The sequence below is a fragment of the Culex quinquefasciatus genome, chromosome 2 (assembly GCF_015732765.1).
Source record: "Culex quinquefasciatus strain JHB chromosome 2, VPISU_Cqui_1.0_pri_paternal, whole genome shotgun sequence".
Classification (NCBI taxonomy): domain Eukaryota; kingdom Metazoa; phylum Arthropoda; class Insecta; order Diptera; family Culicidae; genus Culex; species Culex quinquefasciatus.
Window position 1 is genome coordinate 85,804,150 of NC_051862.1, and position 24,774 is coordinate 85,828,923.

Sequence of the window (24,774 nt, forward strand, 5' to 3'; positions counted from 1 at the left end):
TGTCCTCGGGAGCTGGAGCTGGAGCATAAGCGGTCGGAAGACTGTGCGGTAGTTTTCTGGGACTTGCATGTCCTTGGTGATCGGTCATTCCAGGCAGAGCGTCGGAACAAGGCATTGCCTGACCATCTCCGTCAGCAGCACGGCTTCGTTTTCGTTCGGGTTCAGCGAGCATGTAGACAAGTTTGCCGCCCACGCCTTCGGTTTCCTGCAATGAATTAAAAAAAAACTTGAAATCTTGCAAATAAATTCATTAACAATTTACATACCACTTGACTTTTGTAATTTCGGCCGATTTTGAATAAAAAAAAAAATACCCAGCACTTTCCGTTCGAACGCGACTAAGTCTATGTAAACAGTGCACGCGAGCTGTCAAATGACGTCACGGTGTAAAACCTAATAGAAGCGCAAAATGGCATTTGTTCGATTGTTGTTCATAATATTGTTCGAGATGTTTTTCATAATATGCATATGGCACATTCTCTAGCGACAAAAACGATACGATACTGGTAAGTCTTACATTTTAATTATTTATTCGGTGTTTTATTGGTTCAATCTTCAATCCCAACTGGATTAACAATTAGAAATGTTTATAATAACTAAATTATGCTTATCAATTTGTATGAAACCAAAAGGGACTTCAGCCCGCTATTTCTCACTCCGTTGCAACGTCACGGAGTGATCGATGTGGCAAATGAAAAGTTCGACTTAAAATAAGTCTTCCATAGTCACTGCTTGTAGAAAATTTAATTTCCAATCCGTATTCCGCAATTCGCAATTCGCAATTCGCAATTTTCAGTGTAAGAACGGGCCTTGACCGATCTTATGCACCAGGTTCCCGACGAACACGCACTGCCCTTACACCTACATCTCACCCTTGCTCTGAGTCAGTACGAGCAGCACGCTAGAACACGCTTTGAGTGTTCGTGCCAGGCATGCACACCTTCTTTTCCGGTTACGCATTTTAACTCGGCCGGGGGTGGTACATTACGTAGGGTTTGATGTAAGTATAAGCGCCTAACCATTTATAGTGTGCCTAACAACTTTCAACAAAGCAAAAACTGTTTTATTTTAGTTTGAATTCAAAAACTAATTGTTATTTACTGTGTACTGTTTTCTCCTGAAATCTTCCCTAATGTTGAATCGTGTTAATCTGTTGCTATTTCTTCTGTCGCGGTGTTTTGTTACAATGTTTTGGACCTAAGCATGTTATTCAAAAGTTTACCAAAAGTACAATAATTTTATGTGTGTGATCATTCAATATGTTAAGTAAGGACTCGAACCATACTTGTTTTAAGAAAAGGGCGTAGATTTAAACAATAGACAATAAAGGAAAGCTAACTACATAAAGTTCGATACTGAAAGAATAATTGTAGTTTGAAGGAAAGAAGAGTAGGAGCCGATGATAATTACATTTTAATAAATAAATAAGAAAATGGGTAAAGGAAAGATCAATGTTAAACAGAAGTTAAAATCGTTCGCATATTAACATTCCAACGCCCAAGGCTCCAAAAAAGTTGGAACGGTAACTTCAACTCAATGGATCTCGGGCATAACTCAACCAATCAAGATGATTCTTCTTTCCAGTGATTTGTTAGGATGCCTAGATGATTCTAGAACTTTGCAGAACTTAATTTGATCATATCTGTAATTTTTGCGATCAAAAACATCGTTCCAACTTTTTTTTTCGCGTACAAAAAAAAATTCGCCGAAAATTCCGCGGAGGCAGTCGTTTTGAAAAAAGGTGGAACGATGTTTTTGGTCGCAGAAATTACAGAGTTGATCAAATTAAGTTCTGCAAAGTTCTAGGATCATCTAGACATTCTTACAAATTACTGGAAACAAGAATCGTCCCGATTGGTTGAGTTATGCCCGAGAACCAGCGAGTTGAAGTTACCGTTCCAACTTTTTTGGGAGGCTTGGGCGTCCGTGTAAGTTGGACATGCGTTGGGCGTTTCAGTGTTAAGGGAAACTGGTTTTGTTAGGGAAAACACGTTTCAGTATTTATTGGGAAATGAGAGCAGAAGAGTAGAAAGATGAGTGAAGCAAAATTAAAGTACAGTACTTGTTCGATAACTGAGCTTGTTTGACGGGACTACTTGGGCTGTAGCCCACTTAAAAAGCAGACAAATGTAAAATAACCAAACAAACCGGAATGATGAGGGGCCAGTGGATGCAAAAGCAAGTTCAGCAAATTAGAAATCATATTTAAGTTTTAATTAAATGTTAAGTCAAAATTAAAGGTGAGCTCTGAAAGAAATTTAAGCAACCATCATTTTACATTTGTAGAGAAAATGTTATGCATCGGTCCCCTCGTCATTTTTCGTTCAGCCCAGTTTGCGAGCAACATTCGGTAACTGTGCTACATTTTCAGCCAAGTTACCGAACAAGTACTGTTGTTGGAAATGTGCAGAAGAAAAACCCCGTGCTGCGATGTTCTAGGTACATCCACAACAGTTCGTTCAACATGCTGTGAATCAAAACAATACCTTCTACAATCACAAATGACTTCCCTTTCCCACATTGCCGCTTTGTTATTGTTGTCCATGCTCTGCAAAGAAAGGGATGTTAATAAAATATAAAAACTATAAAATAACGATACGAATACTTTCCCGAACCTGAGTGCCATCAGGTTGTTGTTGTTGCTGTTGTTTCCAATGTGATAGATATCACACCGGAGACGTCTTGATTCGGTTGTCCTGGTGCGACCGTCCTCCAGTCGTAGGCCCAGGCATGACATGAAAATGAAGACAAAAAAGAAGCATTGATACATGATCTTCTTACTCACGAATAACCCAATCCCACCCAAAACAACACAGCTACACAGAAAAAAATATTTCTGTAAATTTACATTATTTATCATGTACCAAAAGGTATCATGATAAATGATGTATATTTACATTAGGTTCATTGGAAATTTACATTAGATTCATTGGAAATTTACATTAGTTTTGAAAATTTACATTAGTTTTGGAATTTACATTACTTTTGGAATTTACATTAGTTCAAATCAACTAATTCTGATTGGCCAATGGGAATGAGAAGCTCGACTTGGATTGTAGTAGGAAAAGGGTGTGGCCTATGTTCTATTTTAAAATTATTGAAGCGGGCAGCAAAATGAAATTCGGATTTTAAAAAGTTGTTTCACAGGTAGGGGACGGACGCTTTCTCGTCGACGGCCAAATGGAATAACGCTGGACTGGAATCGAACGGACGACGGGTACACAGAAAAAAAAAATCGGGTAAATTTACATCATTTATGATGTACCAAAAGTGCACGTCATTAATGATGCGAATTTACATCAGTTTCATTGTAAATTTAAGTGCCTTCCGATGTAATCGTGCGGAACAAAAAGCGCTTTGAAAACATGTAAATTTCCGATGAAATCTACGTAAATTTACCCCAGTTGAAATTTTTTTTGCTCCGTTGAATCTGGAATCCGATGTAATTTTCATTTTCATGTTTTTCATGCTGTGCTCAAATGCTGCTTCAGATGAAATGTTTTTTTTATTAAAAAAAAAAACAATCATACATTTCAACGAAAAGCCTTCAATCAAAGCATAAAAATCAAATATTTTGAAAACATCATCAAACTCCACATTCAACAGAGCGACCCAAGAATCAGTATTCTTTGATAATAATCGTATTTTTTCTGAATTTATAAAATCAAACATTGAAATGCCAAACAATTGTGAATTCCCTTGAAAACTGTCATCAACCGACGCGAAGTCACAAGCCGTCGGTACTCTCGATATCTGGAGCAACATTTGAAAGGGGCGTACCGCATTGCGCTTACGGCCTTTCGTCCCATTTAAACGCGTGTAATCAAAAGCCGTAAGAGCAATATCGTACCTCCCCTTTCAAATGTTGCTCCAGATAGGATAATGCTGTTCGCTGTTTTCTACTTGTTGTTACCTTCCTGGACGTGTTGAGCGCTATCAACTCCGTCATTTGATGTACAGCTCCACCAGCATTCAAGGGCAAAGCATCGATTGCTCACTCTGATCGTCACCGCTTATCTGGAACTTGCTGCCAGCCGCTAACAAATAGTGTCCACGTCATGAACATGAATCTGCTTCCTATAGGAGTTCGCTTGATTCGATATCAACTTGATCAACTGGCCGTTCTCGATCTGCATGCTCTTTTGCGATTGTTCGAAGTCGTCGCCCTTCTCATTGATCAAACGTTGGCATGATGTAACCCTGGTGCTGAAAAATTGAGTAGAGAGATCAATTAAACATAAATAATTGCATCCATTTACTATTACCTTTTACTGCCACCCTCTGCTGCTGTCTACGCTCCGGCCTGGTCTAGCATAATATTGTACCACCTGCTGTCTCCGCTGGCCATCGTAAACCGAAAAAATCTCTTCACCAGTGGCCGGATCGCCAAAAAACAAAACGAACCCAAGATATGCCGATTTTTGATGAGACAAAAGCTTCCACCCTGTGCAAGATCCCGATCGGTTTCTCCACTACTGGCCACCGGAGTCGACTTCATGGCCTTCCGCAAACGCTTTCACCCGATCAATTCAATTGAGATGGACACTTCCGACTTAGCTGACAGCGACGAACATAAAATTTTCACTAACAACGGACACGGTCGCAGTAGGCGGCACACTGGCCGGGCACAGGCGACACCTTTCCAAATCCCTGTTAGACTGAAGTCCCGCGGTCGTGCGATTTGAAGCGTTATCTGCTCGAAGTCGAGTGAGTCCTGCAATTTTCGAGCGTTTGTCGTGCGTTTTGATCGAATGTCAGAGAGGCGACATCAAGAGCGTGCAAAAATCTTAGAAGGCGTTGAAAAAATAATAATGACGTTTTCGTTAACTTCCAAGTTTTTCTTCCTTCATTCAGTAAGAAAATGTGGTAATTGTACTTTTTGAAAAAAGCTATTTGGTGTAAATTATGTACCAGAATGAGGAGCATGACGGGACCTGCTATACGGATAAATGAAAGAGGTACATTTAGATTATGCTTCCCATGACATCAGTAAAATAATCCTTTATTTCAGAAAGAATGCTGGCTCTGCCCCATGGAACCAACAACGGTCACAAAGAATAAACTAAGGACGCGTTCCGAGCCCGGAAACGGAGCTCCAAGAAACACAAATGACACCACTGCAGAAAATTGTTGGGACTGGTCAAAACAAAGTGTGAACATCAATTTGACAATCAAGTGGAAAAAGTAATAAAAAGTACATGTTTGCTAACGAAATCTCTTTTGTTTGTATCAAATTAACCCAAAATTCCGAAACGAGAGCACCCGACAATGGCAGGACAATCTGAACAACAAAGTCGCCCGAAAACGGGCCGACAACGGCCCGTCAACGTCGATTTTCTCAAACGTCGATTTCGACGATCGTCGGACAAAGTGTTGCATATACGCACGAAAAGGGCCCGAATTCCGTCGGACAAACCGACGGAATTCGGGCCGTTTTGTCGAGCCGTCCGGCGGTTTTCGGGCCGTTGTCGGCCCGGTCCGTCTGTCAGGGATGTTTATAAATAAAACTTGACGTTTGCACTCAATGAAATTGCATACTGATAGACCGGCCGAAGCAAATGTTAGATTTTTTGTCGGAGTTTACTTTACCCAATTTAGGGTAGACCTAATCTTGAAACAAAAAAGTATTTTGAATATTTTTCAATGGATTGGTACTTGATCTCGACTTAGCATTTTTTTAAATGTTTTGCCTTCCTCACTGAGGAGAGACTATAAAATCACTCGAAAATTGAACTTTTTAGTATGACCTCCTAGATTTATACTTAATTATTTGTGAGCCTAGAATTAATTTGTGAGCTGGATTTTCTAAATTGTTATCAATGAATTTACCAAAAAAAAATCTGCGACTTTTTCTTATGGTGTCAAAATTCACAATTTGTAAAAAATAAAAAGTCTTTATTTGTCTAAAAACACATAAAATATAATTATGCAATGTATTTTGAATAGCTAACAATTTTACAAGTTATTTCAATGAAAATGTAAATTTATTCAAGATTTTTTTGCCCCCCTGATCTTCCAGGGAAATTTTGGAGTGGGAGGCCGTCGTGGCGCCGTGGTTAGCGGCTTCGGCTGCCAATCCCTAAGTTGCTATGGGGCGCGGGTTCGATTCCCGCCTTATCCTCCTGGCCTTCTATTGGATGGGGAAGTAAAACGTCAGTCCATTTGCGTGAAAGAGGTTTTGGGTGACTCACCACACATAACCTTCGGACGCCTAGAAATGAGCAGAAACTTGCAACAAAGACCACAAAAGACCCGGGATTGTTAAAGTGGATTGCTTCTTTAGGAGAAAAACTCGAAATAAAATTTGAAATGGTCTTATGTATTTTTTTAGAATGATAGATTTTTCCCATATCCATATATTTCTTTTGGAATCAATAATTCAATATTACAATAAAAAAAACAAACAAAAAATAATAATCTTGAAAATACCGTTATCAGAGGTGACATTGCGGCTGGGGGTGAGATTGTGTCATACAAAAATGCTGAAATTTGTACGACACAATCTCACCCCCAACCCAATGTCATCCCTGATGACACTATTACTTGAAATTTATAATCAGATCAGATCAGACCCGATCAGGGGCAAATAAAAACAAAAAAAAAATACAAAATAATGTTTAGTCAATCCGAGCAGAAGTATATATAATACGTTTTCAAGAACATATAGATTGTTTTCATTACAATAATAGCTTAGGCTAGGATAAATTATATTTAAAGTTTTTGTCTCCCCCCCCCTTCAAAGTTGGCCCGAAAATCAGGAGGCAAAAGTTTTTTTACAAAAACTTCAAAATTTCAATGGAAATTTAAGTGCATCAGCTGAAATCAAGTTAAAATGCATTCCCTGGGTTTAAAATCATTTTTAGCACGTTTGGGTTGATTTAAAAATCTATTGAATTTATGAAAATTTTCGATGTTTATAATCGCAAAAAGTGTTTTTTCGCTAATTTTTTTTTACGTCAAATCTTACTTTTTTTTTAAACTAATGATTGCAAAACAACTGAACTAGTGTAGTTTTAAAATAATTTTGCATTTTTTTTGTATTTTTTTGACCCCCACCCCCCCTCGACCCCGGTCAGCGCCGAGGGACAAAAACTTTGAAAAATATTTGCATCGGCCTTAACATTTAACTTAATACACTGAGATTTGTCAAATAGTTTCTTGATTTCTCAGAATGTGCAAATAGTTCAAACTGACAAAATGCGTATGCGCACGTATGGCGATTACATTAAGAATGACTTTGAATATTTTCAAGAGCTCTATTAAATTTAAATTTGACGCTGCATTTCTCCGGTTAGTTTATAAAAGGCCCTGAGCGCCAGTAGTAAACAAAGTCGCTTTCCGATCGGTTCTCGGTTAGTTTACGAATTATCAAATTCAAACATTCTTTGAATTGTTCATCTGTACGTCATTTTAATGGTCATTACTGCAAAACAGATAAAATTTGATTTATTTCAGAGAAAACAAAAATCAAATCAGTATCGGATGTCGTGATGTCCGTTAGATATATTCAAATAATGCTTAGAATGGTATTACTCAGTTTTGTGTAAGACTGTTATGTCTAAAACTAGATTGCTTAGTTTGTCGGAGTTGATTTATTTCTAATTCTTGGTATATTAAATGAATCGTGTAAACTCAACTCCGACATTCCAAAGCTACCCACTCTAACTTTTGGGGGGGGAGCGGGCGATAATCGGCCATCCCCAGTGCCAGTTCAGACCCCTTATCCAAGACTCAATCCGCGAAAATGTTGATTTTATATTTGCACACGCACACCAATAAAAATCGTGCACGCCGAAACGCACAGCACGCCGAAACGCACACTCTCTCTTCTTTTTTTCGTAACGCGCGAACTGTCAAACATTTTCGTTTGAACTTTTCAGTCGGCTGGAAAAAAATGTTGAGGTGTGCTTTGTTCGGCAGATTACAGGTATGTTTAAAGTTTCATTTTTCTATAAGTTAAGTTATAAGCGATTAATTTCCTCTTTTTCCCAACACAAGGTTCTGTTGTTTGCCCTCGAAGACGGAACGGCATCGCAACTCCTTCCGAAGCCGACTTCACAACGGGAACGCGCACCACCGGCGAACAAAACGGTCAACATGGGCACCTGAACGAGTCCTTTAACCGGCCCAACGGTGGCCTCTCTCGCCTATCCGTTGTCGGGACACTACACGTGCGGAAACAGGTTCGTTGGACCGAGATTCGTCGAAGCTCGAAGAGGAACCGTAGTTGATTGCCGCCGGAGGGAAACGAGAAGCAGGCAAGCAGACGGAATCAACGAGAACAACTTTGAGGAGTCTACGAAGCTTGAATCAATTTTGGGGCACCGGCATCAGTTACGCCCAATCCGGATCGCGCTTCAGCTAGTGGTTCCGCCGTACAAACAGTCCAGCGGGTGAACTTTCGCCAGACGTTCCTGTCAAACAACGAAGCTTTGACAACAGTTGCCCCAGCAGCAGCAGAACCAGCACCAGCAGCGCGGGGTTGCGTCACTAGGGGCATCAATCCGTAGCGTACGGCAGCCGTGGCTTCCACCCGTCGGAGTCCTACGATCCGCAGAAATGCGTTCAAGCGCCTGGTCAAACTGGTGGCTCAGAACCGGGCATGCAACAACCTGCTGGCCCAGCAGCAGTAGCTGATGCAGCTGCTCACCAAGAACCATCAGAGCGAAATCTTGTGCCGCATGCTGATGAAGAACTCCATGGACAACGTCGTGGCCGACACAAACCAACAGCAACAGCAGCCGGCAAGTCAACAGCCGCGCATTCCGACCCTGCAAGAGTTCCAGTTCAACATCCAGAGAAGAACAGTGCAAAAGGAGCAGGCCTCCGAACCGGCCGTCCAGCAGTTTATCTAGTCCGTCTGCCTCAACATCCAGCGCAGTCTTCCATTGTTGAGCCGCTGGAGCGGAACAATTCTCCCCGCCGTCAGCTGCCAACTTAATGTTCCTCGGCAGATCAACCGCGGCCAAGGTGCCCAACATGCTGCAGCAAATGCTGCATCTCTCGCAGCCCCAGGGACATTATGATACTCAATTACGAAACTGCACACTACACAGCTACATAAATAAAAAATACCAAACAACATTAATACTTATATTCTCAACCATAAAAATACAATGATACAAATACCATATAAAAATTCTAATATTAAAAAATAAACACAAAATTTAAAACATTGAAAAATACTTAATACTGAAGTACTAAAATGCTACAACACAGATATACAAAAATGCTAAAATACAAAACTAAAAAAAAAACATCAACAAAATGAAAAATACAAAAAAAAATCAACTAAATCAATATATAAATACAATGATTAAAAATTTACTACACAAAAAAATAGAAGAAAAAAATACTGAAGTACAAAAATACACATAACAAACAATACAAACATAAAAACAAAAAAAAAACAATACAAAAACACAAAAATACAAAACTATAAAAATACAAAAATACAAAAAAAAAATACTAAAATAAAAAAAACTAAAATACAAAAATACAAACATACAAAAATACTAAAATACTAAAATACTAAAATACTAAAATACAAAAATACTAAAATACTAAAATACTAAAATACTAAAATACAAAAATACAAAAATACAAAAATTCTAAAATACAAAATTACAAAAATACAAAAATACAAAAATACAAAAAAATACAAAAATACAAAAATACCAAAATACCAAAATACAAAAATACAAAAATTCTAAGTTCCAAAATACAAAAATTCTAAAATCCAAAATTACAAAAATACAAAAATATAAAAATGCAAAAATACAAAAATACGAAAATACAAAAAAAAAATACAAAAATTCAAAAATACAAAAATACAAAAATACAAAAATACAAAAATACAAAAATACAAACAATAATGAAAAAAATAAATTTAAGTTAACTATATTTAATTAATTAATTAAATTAAATTCAGCCACATTTAACCAAATTAAAAAAAAACTAAATTTAGCTCATTTTAACTTAATTTTACTCATTTTTATCAAATTGAACTAAATTCTACCAATTTTAGCTAAACTTTATATATTTTAACAAAATTTTACTAAATATAACTTAATTTAACGATTTTTTCCGGTTGATTCTACCAATTTTAACTAAGTTTATCTTAATTCAACACAATTTAACCAAATTTAAATCAATTTTGCGATGTTTAATAAAATTTTATTAATATTAATAATTTATTAAATTGAATTCAACAGAATTAAACAAAAATTAACCAAGCTTAACTATATTAAGCCAAACTCAACTAGTCAAATTTACTAAATTCAACTTAATTTACAAAAATTTAGCTAAATTAAACATAATTTAACTTAATTTAAGTAAATTAAACTTAATTGAACTAAATTCTACTTAATTTTACTTAATTTAATTTAATTTGAGTTAATTGATAGTTAACTCTATTTTATTTATTTTATCTACATTAATCCAAATTTAAGTAAATTTAACTCAATTTTACTAAATTAAAGTGAATTCAGATTATTAAGCTTAATACAATTTTATATAGTAACTTTACTAAATTAAGCGAAATTTCACTTAAAAATTAAAAAAAAATGTTACTTAATATAACCTTATTTTATTTAATTTAACCAAATTTAACAGAATTTAACAAGGAATTTAACTCATTTTGGCCAAATTAAACCTAATTTTATGAAATTTCGCTTAACTTGACATTTTTAAAGTAAATTTAACTCAATTTAGCTAAATTTATCTTAATTTAAATTAATTTACTTATGTTCTTCGAAACTTAACTCAATCTTACTAAATATAATATAATTTAACTAGATTTGATTTTATTTTACTTGATTATATCAATTTTCACTTAGCTTTTCTCAATTTAAATAATTTAATAATTTAATTTAACAAAGATTATTTAAAAATATTAAACTTTCAACAAAATAAAACATACATTTACTGAACTTCACCAAAATTAAATTTCTAAATTCACCTAATTAAACCTAATTCAACTAAATTTAGGAAAAATTTAAGAAATTTCAATAAAATTCAGCCATATTTAACTTAACTATATGAATTTTAACAAAATTTAAATAAATTCAACAAATTTTACATAAATTTAACTTAATTTGGTAAAAAATTCTATATTTACCCAAAATAAACTTTACTTAGTTAAATTTAACTAAATTTAGCCACATTCAGGAAAATTAAACATAATTTTGCTTAATTTAGCTTAATTTTACTAAATTCAACAAAATTTATATAATTTTACTGAATTTTACCTAGTTTTACAAAATTAAATTTAAATCAACTTAATTGAAAATAATTCAACTTTTTTTAAACTGATTATATTCAAATTTAGCCAAATTTAAGAGAATTAAACCAAATTTAAGTAAATTCAACGAAATCAAGCTTAATCGAACTAAATTTATCTAATTTGAAATAAATAATCCGAAATTGTAATGAACTTAAATAAATTTTACTTATTTTAACTAAATTTTACTAAATATAACTGATTTCAACTAATTTTAACTTAATATACTTAATTATGCCAAATTTAGAAATAAATTAAACAAAATTTTACTAAACTTAACGAAATTGTACTAAATTTGATGAAATTTTACAAAATCTAACAAAATTTTATTATTTTTACTAAATTTAAATCAATTTAACTGAATTTTAGTAAATGTTACTAAATTCAACTAAATTTCACTAAGTTTGACTAAATATAACTAAATGTATCTAAATCTAATTCAATTTAACTAAATTGAACTTAAGTTCACAAATTTTAACCTTATATAACTTAAATTAGCCAAAGTTAACTAAATTAAAATAAATTATGCTAAGTTTCACGCAACTTAATTAAATTTTACTAGATTTTATTAAATTGTACTAAATCAAACTAAATTTTATTATTTTAACTAAATTTAATTAAATTTTACTAAATTTAATTCAATTTAACTTAATTCAACTAAATGTTACTAAATTCAACTAAATGTTGCTAAATTCAACTAAATTTAACGAATTATAACTAAATGTATCTAAATATTATTCAATTTAACTAAATTGAACTTAATTTCATTAATTTTAACCTAATACAACTTAATTTAGCCAGAGTTAACTAAATTGAAATAAATTGAATTAAATTACGCAAAATTTTACGAAACTAAATTAAATTTTACCTAATCTAACTAAATTTTACTTATTTTTACTAAATCTAACTAAATTCATCTATATTTAATTAAATCTTTCTTAATTCAATTGAATTTAACTAAATTTAACTAAGTTTAACTAAATGTTACTAAATTTAACTAAATATAACTTAATTTAACAAAATTTAGCAAAGTTTAACTAAATTGAAATAAATTAAGCAAAATTTTACAGAACATAATTAAATTTTACTTAATCTAACTAATTTTCACTTATTTTGCCTAAATGTTACTAAATTCAACTATTTTTATTTAAATCTAACTAAATTTGACTAAATTTGACTAAATCTAACTAAATTTAACTTAATTTAACTAAATCTTAGTAAATCTAACTAAATTAAATTGAATTTAACTAAATTCAACTAAATTTTACTAAATTTTACTGAATTTAACAAAATTTAATTGAATTTAAATAAATAAGGTGAAATTTCACGAAACATAATTTAATTTTACTTAATCTAATTTTTATTCAAATTTGACTTATTTTGACTAAATGTACTTAAATTCTACTACTAAATCTTATTAAAATTAAATATATTTAATAAAATTATACTACATTTAACTAAGTTTAACTAAATAAAACTAACATTAACTATATATAACTCAATTTAACTTATTTTAACTAATTTTAACTTGATATAACTTAATTTAGCCAAAGTTAACTAATTTGAAATAAATGAAACGAAATTTTTCGAAACCTTTTTCAATTTTTTTAATCTAACTAAATTTTACTTATTTTACTAAATAAAACTAAATTCAACTAAATTTTAGAAAATCTTAATAAATTTAACTAAATTTTACTTTATTTAACTATGTTTAACTAAATTTTACTGATTTTAACTGAATTAAATTAATTTTCACTAAGTTTATCTAAATTGGACTAAATTTAACTAAAATAAACTGAATTTGTCCAAATTACCAATAAAATCTACTTAAAGTCCTGTTATCATACTAACCCAACTTAAATTTTGTTTAGCTAGTTAGGTAATTAGTTTAAGTTTTGTTGTTTATTCAAAAAAAAATTAAATAAAAAAATAATCTGTCGTGTTTATTTGTCACCCTATTTTTTTTAATCGCCCTAACTTGAAATCCGAAGTAAACAGGAAGGAGAAACCCCCCGGTTTCCGGCACGTCGGTCCCCCGTTTATAGCCCTGTTATCGTGGTCAAAACGGGCCCAAAAGCGTGCCACAGACGGGCGTAACACAGCGGCCAAAATGCGTAACGCCCGCCTAAATGTTGCATTCTGGCACGCAATGGGCCACAACGAGGGGAAAAAGCGTGCTGAAAATCGGGCCCGCTTTTAGGCAAAACGTCCCCGCTTTCTGGCCGTTTTCCGCCCATTTTTCTATGTGGGTAGGTGAAATTCAAAACAATTTGTTAGAAAGTCAATTGAACTGCGATTTTTTAATTCCTGTTTTTTTGTTTGTTTTAAATTTGATTGTTTAAAATGTTTTTTCGTAAGTAATCATCACAAAATTGCGAATTTGTCTATGAATACCATAATTCGTACGTAGAATTTTTACCAACAGTCACGAGACGAGGTCCTGCTCCGGAAATTAGTGATAAACATCCAAAAGATTCAATCGGCAATCGATGCCATCAAGATCGCCGACGCTGTTGAACCTACTACCGCCGAAGTTTCCCGTGATGTCCGTAATGGGATCGAGATGGTTCCTCCAAAACAACTCCTGCTGCGATCTCGGATGACAAACCTGCCGAAACTAAAATTGAACGCTTATTATTTTGTAAGTAATAATTAAACAGTTATTAGTGGAATTTAGCTTACCCGCTACAATGCAACTAGAAGGTTTTGACACATTCCTCCAAACATGGTGAAATACCGGTTCCGCTGGTTCCGGAAAAAGTATTCTGTCCTTGACCTAGCTTTTGCAAGCAGCAACATAACCCCATTTCTTCGATTCCACCCTCAAACCTTAGCCCATATAAATTTGCTGCCGGATCTTTTTCGTAAGAGGTCCGGCAATGTTTGAGGGTGGAATCAAAGAAATGTAAACAAATCACTTCGTGCATCAGCCAAAGCTCCAAGCGTTGTAAACAAACCTTGCCGATTCATTGATTATAAAGAAGACGACCTCCTGAAGGCCAATGAAATTTTGTTTACAGCAAATCTCTAAAATTTTCTCTAACTTAACAACAGTTGCTTTGTTTTGATTCCTCTTGAATCTTTTCTTTCCAACCAGACTGGTAAGAAAACACTTTCAATGCACTGCGCGTCAAACACCGAGTGATTTGTTCTTGTCTTTGAGCTGTCATTCTTACAAAGAAAACAGAATTTGAATTTAAATACATAGGGTACGTTATCCATTAGTGGACCCCTTCCCTATAATGGACCCTCTGAAGGGTTTTTGATGAAAAAATCAATAAAATCACAATTTCAAGCGTGTTGTTGTCTACAAATCTATTATTTGACATGTTCAGCATCATTTAAATCAATGTTGACTGATATTGAATTGTCCTTTTCACCAAAATAAGTGTTTTGAGTTCGACATCTGAAATCAGCCATGGCCACTAGCATTTTCACAACAAAACTGCATTTATATTTAATGATTGAATTAACTATCCAATCATTTTTTGACTGAATATTTCACTTCAGCAAGTCGAAATAATGTAAGTTTAAGTAACTTTACTAAAATAAAGCGATGAACTGCTCATTTTCGAGCAAAAATTAGGGGGGTCCAATATAGGACAACGAAAATCCAAACTTTTCCAAAAGTGGACCCCTGTTAATTAAACCTTCAAAAATGAAGAAAACTGTGTATTTAAGCAATAGTTTCTCTTAAACATACAATAAATGCTTGTTGTTATCAACCTAAACGCATATTTTTTTTCAATTGTGAGTATAAATATAGCTGTTTCATGTTAAAAGTACCAAAAACGCTGAAGCCGTAAAAAATTATAATTAATCAAAACTATAGTCAATTAAACTTAACTGAAGCATCATAATTGCAGTTTGAAATTATATTTTATAATAACAAATCAAGAACAAAACATTTTTTAAATAAACATGCGTGGTTTTATCAGCAACTGTAAACAAATCTATTGTTTAGTTTCGGTCAACCATTTATGTAATTAATATGAAAAAATGTGCATCAAAATTACTTTTTTAAATTATTTTTATGTTTACAGTGGTTTTTTAAACGTTTTCTCTGATCTTTTTTGGAAATAAATGTGTTTAAATATCTGTTAGGTTTTTGTTGTTGTTTAAAGCCAAATTTGTTAACAAAACATATTTTTTACGATGAAAAGTGAGCAAAATCCATCTTTTGTTTATTATATCTATCATTAGACCTAAACCATGCATCAAAACATCAAATATCGGTTAAATTTGGTATAAAAATAACAGTTTGCCTATAGTGGACCCGGGTCCACAATCGGATTATGGACCCGGGTCCACTATAGGAAAAGGGGGTCCATAACAGGCAAAAAACTTTTTTTTTCAAATGGCTATTTTTCTGCTCAAAGTCAAATAAACTGATGAAAAAAATAGTCAAAATTGTTCAAAAGACTTCAGTTTTCATTGTTTTGTACAAAGGGTTATGAAAAAGTGCTTAAAATATTGAAAATTTGTGAAAAATGTGCTTCGGCTCTCATAGGGGGTCCACTAATGGTTAAAATACCCTACTTTTTGAGTTTACATTAATAAATTTTACATCAATAATACATTTACATGCTTTTCATATTTTCAAATTTTTGATAATTCAGAAAATAAAGTTTCATTTACATTAGTTTCAAGCATTACGTTAAATCTCATTTTACATGAAGGCTCTTTCAATGCAATCCAACATTTTAAATTCAATTTCAAATTTACATTGAGCATGTTTACGTGCAAAACATTGTTTCAGTGATGTGTAAATTTACATTTTTTTTCTGTGTAGGATGTTCGGTGTTACTGCTGCTACCCGCTGCCGACTGAGACATCTTCGCATTTTATAAACGAGCGGCTAAAGCATCAACTTGTTCAGGTCGGACTCAGGCAGTGGGCCAGCGAAGTATGAGAGCGATAGAAAGAGAACCAAATATTACTATTTTTAGTTCGGGTAGTTTTGAAGTCAATGTTTGGCAGAAATACATTGGATATATGATTTACATTAAATGAGAATTTACAGGAAGCTGAACCCGGGTAGAAATTCATCAGATTTAAGGTTCCATGCTCAACGTTTCCATTAGATTCATGATTTACATTAGATTTAGATTTACATTAGAGTAATTTCCATGACTTTTTGCTCTTTACATCATATCTCAACATTACATTGAGTGAGTTTACATCAGAAACAGCAATTACGTGCTGTGTAAATTTACATATTTTTTTTCTGTGTAACCTAGGTATGCACCCAAACCAACTGCGTTGTTCCGTGCCCTCCTCATTCGGCTATTTCAATATGATTGTCCTGGAGAATCCTCCCTAAGGATCGTTAAATTCCGGAGTAACTTCCCAAAAGGGCGCAACTCCTGTTGCAAACAAACAGTTCACTTTGAATGTGACTGGAATAGGCTGCCTGCTCACACCCAAGGCTACGCTCCATTGAAAAATCACTACGGAACTCCCTAGTGATGGCCGTCCACGCAATCATACTTCGTCATGATAGTGCTACCTTGTCACTCGCCTATACGTCAGTTACGTAAATACATGTGACAAGACAGGGTAATCACCACGATTCGAAACATGGACATCATCAACCGCCAGCTAGACAGATGTTCAAGTCATCATCTAACATACGGGGAGGCATGAGGATAGGGAACTGGTGCAGGACCAGAGCTATACTGTTCAGACTCTCATAACCAGGAATACTAACAACCAACAATTGGCGGATCGCTTCCCTGATTACGACAGTCGCGAACAGGACTGCCGATACAGTCAGTTCCGCTCCTTCCAGGATGTCCTGCACCTGGGCATCCCTAGTATCCAAAGGCATTAAAACATAGTTCAAACTAGCTGGACTGGGAACTTTATTTATTGCACTGTGGATACTTGGAATCTTGCAGCCCTTGGCCGACAATTTCCAATCCGTATTTGTAACAATATTTATATTTGGAACAGGTTTTATTAAAACCGTTTTAATATCATACGAGACATATTGCGCAAAAAAAAGAAAATTTCGTGACGTTGCAACGCCGGAATGTGTCATATGTATTTGTATCACTCACAACCAAATTTCAAATTTCTAGCAAGTTTTTTTTATATTCCAAATTTTATGTAATTAAAAAAAATGCTTCTAATGTTTTAAGTTAAATCTTAGTTGATAATTTTATTAAATCGTAAACAGGCACCGGCTACATGCATTGACCCCTCGTCCAATCAAAACTGGTATACTGAAAAGTTGCCTCAAGTAAACAAAATCGCAGCACTCCATGCTTTGAATTTTCGTTTTGCCTCTCGTGTTGGCCGTTTGTTTTTGCGATTCTTTTACCTTTCCTGCTCCAAAATGCCGGAAAAAACTGTGCATTAAAAAATGCACTTTCAGATATCATGGCTCATCATTTTATTCGATTGTAAACAGGTGTTTAGGTAGATGACATGGCTTGAATTTTTTGACATCGAACAAAAATATGGGAAGAGGAGGAGATTCGCAGCTCTTAAATCTGATCAATTTTCAAATCAACGACGTTATCAACCCATCGTCCATCAGTGAATCACAAGGGAGAGCTTTTATTGTTGAGGAAGAGCATCAAAATTGAATTATTAGCAAAGAAATCGCGTCACCAAAGCAACAAAAACTCCTGCATTTAATGAATGAATGCTTGAATTACGCATGATACTTTTGTGCGAGTTTTACTGAAAACTCCCATGATTTTTCAACTTTATATTTCCGTACGATTGATTACTGTAATTTAAACTTCTGTCAACATATAAGTGGTATACATGATTTGTTCTGTCAATTTGCAAAGGGTATAATAGATTCAAATTTTACAGTTGTTGATCCTGAGTAGGCTGTGAAAAGCCTGGACGATTTTCCACTATAGCAGTGACAGAACTCAACAATCGTCCCACTTTTTGAGCTAACAGGTTGTATGGAGTTCCACCTATGTGACATAACACAGTACTTGTTCGGTAACTGGGCTGAACGAAAAATAACGAGGGGACTACCGATGCATAATATTTTCTTGATGAAATATAAAAATAAAACTTACTCAAATTTATATACAATGATTACTTATTTGCATATTTCTTTAATTGTCACTTGTAATTACGTAAAAGTTTGAAAAAGTGTTTTTTTTATTAAACATGATTTTTGCATCCATTAACCCCTCGCTGATTTCGGTTTGTTTTGGTTTTTTGATGTTTGTCAGTTTTTTAATTGGACTACGGCCCAGTTATCGAGCGCCCAGTTAAACAACGCCCAGTTACCGAACAACTACTGTATCAACTTGCTACCGAACGAAGGGGACGGAAACTTTTATGCAAGCCAAGATAAAATAGGAATCGAGGTGAAATTAACCGAATTTCCCTCACGACTCGGGAGTGAAAAAAATAGCGCAAACTGGCCCTTATTGAGCTGGTTGAATGCAGCCGCAATTGAAGGAACGACAGTGACGGGACGGTGGTCCCGGGACAGTTACACCTTTGGTATTTGATTATGCGAGTTCACAATATAATTCAGCAAATGTCCCCCTATCGGAACACCCCTAAGCAAGACTATTTTCAATGTGTAAAAAATTAACACGAATGCTGTGTAGTCTAAATTTTGCGTGTATCCATATGTTTGATGTTTCTTGCCAGTTGACCTAAACACAAAACTTGATCATTTCTGCGTTGACCTGATTTCGACCTGCCGGCAAAATCCCCTTGGTTTTTTTTGACAGCTGCGCTGTCACTCAAACTTTCTCCCCCGAAAGTTTGTAAAATAGTGCGTTGTTTACAACAAATTTTTTCTGAGTCGTGCCAAAAATTTCCAATTTTTTTAGCGATATCGTGATTACCAAAAGTTTCGGCGCACCAGCCTAACGATGCGAATCTGCCGCGTTTGTGGCGAATCGTTGCTAGCGCAAAGCCAGCCCCAGAGCTTGGACAGGTATACGGGCATTTACTTCCATCTGACCGCGATCCAGCTGGCGGACCACGAAGATCCCGCCCAGTGCAAGATCTGCGGGCTGTGCATCGAGAAGCTGGAGGACTTTGACCGCTTCCGGAAAGTGTGCCTGGAGGTGCACTGGCGGCTGAGCAAAGTGAAATTTGAACCGATAGATGAGGATGCGCACGAGGAGACGGTTCAGGTGGAGTGCAAGACCGAATTTCAGGAAGATTTTGAGCTGATCCGGAGTGTGATTAAGGAGAAGAACGAGGTGGAATCTAGCGATGAAGAGGAGGACGATGAGGGCAATTTGGACGGGAATGACTCAGACTCGGACGATGAAGACGACGATTACATGGATGATGATATCGTAAGTTAGGACAATGTTGAGGGATGAAGGTTTATTAACAGTAATGCATTATCTTTAGGTTGCAGACGAACTTCCGTTGTTTCCCAAAACAGAGTCCGGCGATTCTGACTCGGAGGATGAGCCCAAGCCTAAGAAGAAACGAGCCAAGTGGGGCAGTTTGAAAAAGGAGCGCAAGGAACCAATGCAGGTTTACGAGTGCGACCAATGTCCGAAGAAGTTCCGCGTCCTGATGCGATTGAACGCCCACAAACGAACCCACGAAGGTTTGAAACCGTTCGTTTGCGAGCTCTGCGGAAAGGACTTTGCCAAGTGGAACAACCTGAAAACGCATCGCATCCAGAAGCACTCGGACAACAAAATCGCCATGCCGTGCATGGAGTGTGGCCAAACGTTCGCTACCAAGCAGGGCTTGAAGCGACACCGGGAGCGCAACCACGACCCCAACTACGTCGCACCGGAGCCGATTTCGTTCATGTGTGACACGTGCGGCAAGACGTTCACCACCAACGGGACGCTCAAGAAGCACAAGTACATCCACACGCCCAACGAGATGCCGTTTGTGTGTCAAATCTGCGACAAAAAGTTCCCCACCAAGCACAAATTGCACGAGGTGGGTACTCTCTATAACGCTTTTCAAGGAGGAAAGAAAATTAATTCTTTTTCATACTCTACCAGCATACGATGCGACACGAGGGCGTAAAGAATCACACTTGCCCGTGCTGCGGCTTGCGGAAAACGACCATGCATGAGCTGAGGACGCACATGAAGAACGTACACTCCAAGTCGCGGACGATTCCGTGCGATTTCTGCACCACGATGTTTGCCAACATTGGTAAGAATGCTTTGATTGTTTTTTTTTATATTTTTCTTTTTGTTGCAGCTGACGTGGCCGGCCCACCCATCTTCCCAGTCGGGAAGTACTGCAGATCGAGCAACTTCTTCTTCAGACCGCGAATGTAGAAGCATCTGGTTTCGATGTGTTTCATCCGCTTCTCGATCTTGTTGCCGTCCACGAGCTTGATGCAGTTTGATTGTCCACGTAGATCGGTACAGTTCGGTTGATAAATATTTGACTCACTGTACTTATGCTGGTTCAGCTTGAATCCATCGGCTGCTCGCTCAACCTACATTTCCAGGAAATGCAGGTCGTTGAATATCGCATCAAACTTCTCCTCAGTCTCGGCAGCGACCACCATGTCGTCCACGTAAATGAAAATTTACGCAGTAGACTTTCCGGTCTTCCGTACAAACTCTTCTTCAATCGACACACAGTGTTGACATGTCCGGTTGTGTATCCAGCAGGCAGGCCCAGCTAGATGATCTCCTCTATGTTGCCACGAAGGTACGCTGTCTTGACGTCCACGATCGTCAGTAGGATTCGGAACGTTGCTTGTCTCACCAAAGGAGCTAAAATTTCGTCGAAGTCCACGCAAAACTTCTGGGTGAAGCCATGAGTCTGGCCTTGTGCCACACGATGTTGCCCTTTTCGTCCTTTTTTTTCCACAGCTTCGCATCACCACGTTTCATCGTCTCTGCCGGTGTAACGGTATATCCACCGTTTGTTGACTGATGTCCCACTAGTGTATCATCCGAGTTCTCGTCTCCACTAGTTTCAGAGTCCGAAACGATCTTGTCATATCTAGAATACGCATCGTAGACATTGTCCGCCAGCTACTTCAAAAAGTACACAGCGATCCGCCGTAACTTATCGTCAACTCAGATAGTACCGACTACCTCCGAGGGATTGAGCCTCCATGGATCCACAGATGTCGCAGTGAACCAGCTCGTAACAGGTCGCTTGCGCGCGAGCCTGCCTTGCTTAGCGGAAGACGTACCTGCTTTCTCATGGCGCAAATCTTGCACTTCACGACAGCGGACTCGTTGTTTGTAGTGGGCTTAGGAGACTATTCATTTTTTCAAACGTCTCACGCCGTCGACATTCTAGACGTTCTTCAAATCTTTCACGTGACAGACATTGTGGCGTTTGGATGCTGAGAAAAGGTGTGCACAAGTCGAGTTCCAGATGATAAAAGAGAACGATTCATTCAATCGGCCGGCGAAGTTGCATCAGAGCGTTACGCTCCGCGTTTGTCATTATTGCGTTACATTTAAGTACAGCGAACGAATTCGTTATAACTCCTCCCTCTTTTAGTAAGAAAGATTTCCAAAAGAAATGAATGCAGTAAGTGGCGTTCGGCTTCATAGCGGTCCAAAATTCTTCGACTTCTAGTCACAGACAACAGACGTAGCAGCTAGAACAAAATAATTTGAAAATCGTGTGTAAAAACATGGCGGGTGATTCACTAACGCCATCTCAGTCTATTGCCATTTGCAAGAATGAGCCTGAATGTAGACTGCAGTGCACCACAGTTTTTGCAGGAGCCGTATTCTTATTCTCACCAACTTGATTCGATGATGCTAATTATTTTTAATAAACTATTTTTTTTTTGCTCTGAAATTAACTTAAAGTTATCCGAAGCGATACTGAGAATAAATACTTTCTACATTCCAAAACTATTTTTGATCTACACATCAATTTTCTCGACTAAAAGAGGCATGCAACTTTTGATGAGAATGAGAATACGCCCAACCACGTGCTTTTCAATGTTGTTGTTTACACTCGATAGCAGCGCGGGAAAGTTGTCAAATCTCCTCTGTGACGACAGCGCCACAAACGGCTTGCCATTCTCGATAAAACCGTATACGTAACCGTATAAACCGTATACGTATACGTTGCATGTTTTTACACAAGGTGGTGATCCAGTCAAAACGTCTGTTGTCTGTGCTTCTAGGTACAGTGAGTCAAATATTTGTCCGTACCCCCCCGTACGGGAAATGTTTGTGATATAAAAGTACATAAAATTCGACTTAAGTGCCATGTTTTGTACATCAATCGACGCGGCAGAATGTCCTCTTTAAGACACTGTCATTGGATTTGCAAAAAACTTTTTCTTAAAAAATACAAAAATAGTTTACTGAAAAAGTCAAAAAGAGGTCAAATAATTGTCCGTACCCTTGTAAAAGTACAAAATCTGATCGATTTAAGTGAATTTATCTATGAAATGTTGTTTCTGTGTCAAATACTAGTACCTTTAGCCAGTTTGTGACAACTTTGAACTTCTGATAACTTTGTTTAGTTAGTTTATATTAAGAATTGGTTTAAATTTAGTTTTTAAAGTAAAACTTATCAAAACATAAGTTTATAAACAACTATTTTTATAAAATTGCTATTTTATGTTGTAAGAGTCTCTATTTAACAAGTTTTAACAATATTTGTTCGAAATATACATTGTTTTCATCTTTTATTGATTTTTCGACCAAAATACTGTTTCGGAACAATACCGTTAAACAATCCGGATTGTCCCGGAACCGGTTTAACCCCTCGGAGGGAAATTTTGTGGTGGTCAGATAGAGGACAAAAAAACCCACCTCTTGCAATTTAAAGCATCCAATTTCGTCCACTACAGCCCGATTACGAGTCCCTTTGAAATTTTTGAAATTTTCAAATTCCCCAAGCAAAACATTCTGTCCCAGGACGGTACAAAAATTCTCAGTACGGAAAGTGAAAATTTCAAATTTCAGACTAGGGACTCGTAATCGGGCTGTAGTGGACGAAATTGGTGGGTTTTTTTGTCCTCTATCTGACCACCACAAAATTTCCCTCCGAGGGGTTAAACCGGTTCCGGGACAATCCGGATTGTTTAACGGTATTGTTCCGAAACAGTATTTTTGGTCGAAAAATGTCAATAAAAAAGATGAAAACAATGTATATTTCGAACAAATATTGTTAAAACTTGTTAAATAGAGACTCTTACAACATAAAATAGCAATTTTATAAAAATAGTTGTTTATAAACTAATATTTTGATAAGTTTTACATAAAAAAAACTAAATTTAATCCAATTTTTAATATAAACTAACTTAATAAAGTTATCAGAAGTTCAAAGTTGTCACAAACTGGCCAGAGGTGCTAGTATTTGACACAGAAACAACATTTCATAAATGAATTCACTTAAATCGATCAGATTTTGTACTTTTATTAGGGGTACGGACAATTATTTGACCTCTTTATTTTACTTTTTTCAGTAAACTATTTTTGTATTTTTTAAGAAAAAGTTTTATGCAAATCCAATGACAGTGTCTTAAAGAGGACATTCTGCCGCGTCGATTGATGTATAAAACATGGCACTTTAGTCGAATTTTATGTACTTTTATATCACAAACATTTTCCGTACGGGGGGGTACGGACAAATATTTGACTCACTGTACATCTGCATCGCAAATTTCCAGTCGGCCCATTTTTTTGCGACCAGCTAGCCGTTCCAAGGCTAAGAAACTTCCAGCTTCGCATCTTGCTCCGGAACAAACTTTTTGAATAATGACTGCTTCACAAATTCTTCTAAGAGTTCAGTTTTGAAATCTTTCTGGGCCCATAACCTTTTGACTCCAGAATACGTAGTCTACTATGAAGCCGCATCTTACCCAATAGTCCAACACTTTGAAGCTGGTCTCCTGCTTGATTTCGGCTTCGCTGCTCTTCGCTTTCTTCCTGCACATTTCCGGCTCTGCTACAACATCGAAGTTGCGGGGTTGAAGCTCGTTCAACAGAGCGTACTCGTACCCGTGTTTCAAATCGGTGTCCTTTCCGTGCCTAGGTCTATGCCGTTTGCTCCGGATCCTTATTTCTTCTTGATGGTTCGCAATTCCTGTGTTTCCAGTTATGCGTCCGGTTTGGGGCTGCGAAAACCTAGTCTTGGGGTGGGATTGCCAACTTGAATCTTTTTCCACAGCTTGAGCAATTCTGAACTTGACTGTGCATCGAAACGCTCTCTTTCCAGGAAACCTCAACCGCCACGTCAAGATTGTCCACCTGGGCGTAAAGCCGTACAACTGCACGGTTTGCGATCGCGCATTCGGCAAATCCGACCACCTCAAACGCCACATGAAGAGTCACAATCGAACTGGGGGGCCCAGCGGAGGAGGGGTAGCTACGGAAGCCGACGATGAACACATTCCAGTCGTGGACGCGGCGGCCACGTTGCCATCCCAACCGGCGGCCCACACTCCGATGGTGCCGATGCTGGCACAGGCAGAATGAGTTGTGTTAACAAATAAAGCATTTTAAACCGTTTCACCCCAAATAAAGTACTCTCTACTGTGGATAAGGCAGTTCTTTTGTGGTGTTCTATCGAGATGG

General features: G+C 36.4%; 1 protein-coding gene and 2 long non-coding RNA genes across 5 annotated transcripts; 1 reads left to right on the forward strand and 2 right to left on the reverse strand.

The window, feature by feature from the left end:
* The first annotated feature begins 424 nt into the window (after positions 1–424).
* On the forward strand, positions 425–24,746 carry LOC6037746 (zinc finger and BTB domain-containing protein 17). 3 transcript variants are annotated; one of them, XM_038251655.1, is made up of 5 exons: positions 425–506; positions 19,102–19,578; positions 19,637–20,188; positions 20,254–20,410; positions 24,416–24,746. In XM_038251655.1, exons 2-5 carry the CDS (start codon positions 19,144–19,146, stop codon positions 24,673–24,675), a joined length of 1,404 nt encoding a protein of 467 aa, XP_038107583.1. In that variant the 5' UTR covers positions 425–506; positions 19,102–19,143; the 3' UTR covers positions 24,676–24,746. The 3 variants fall into 3 exon arrangements, with proteins under 3 accessions (XP_038107583.1, XP_038107581.1, XP_038107582.1); XM_038251653.1 differs by lacking the exon at positions 425–506 and adding an exon at positions 13,836–13,922; XM_038251654.1 differs by lacking the exon at positions 425–506 and adding an exon at positions 18,981–19,043.
* LOC119766628 lies at positions 1,887–17,192 on the reverse strand. The gene is made up of 3 exons (XR_005277017.1): positions 16,518–17,192; positions 12,150–12,154; positions 1,887–2,816 (listed from the first exon to the last, which is right to left on the reverse strand). It is a non-coding gene; the product is annotated as an uncharacterized LOC119766628 (long non-coding RNA).
* On the reverse strand, positions 13,692–14,410 carry LOC119766626. Its single transcript, XR_005277015.1, has 2 exons — positions 13,964–14,410; positions 13,692–13,898 (listed from the first exon to the last, which is right to left on the reverse strand). It is a non-coding gene; the product is annotated as an uncharacterized LOC119766626 (long non-coding RNA).
* Positions 24,747–24,774: the final 28 nt, after the last annotated feature.

What these genes read in the sequence shown, in the direction of transcription:
- LOC6037746 (XM_038251653.1), top strand. Translation starts at nt 13,845, where the DNA reads ATGGTTCCTCCAAAACAACTCCTGCTGCGATCTCGGATGACAAACCTG. An exon ending in AATTGAACGCTTATTATTTT is followed by an intron (nt 13,923 to 19,101) that starts GTAAGTAATAAT and finishes CAATTTTTTTAG; the next exon opens with CGATATCGTGATTACCAAAA. An exon ending in CCAAGCACAAATTGCACGAG is followed by an intron (nt 20,189 to 20,253) that starts GTGGGTACTCTC and finishes ATACTCTACCAG; the next exon opens with CATACGATGCGACACGAGGG.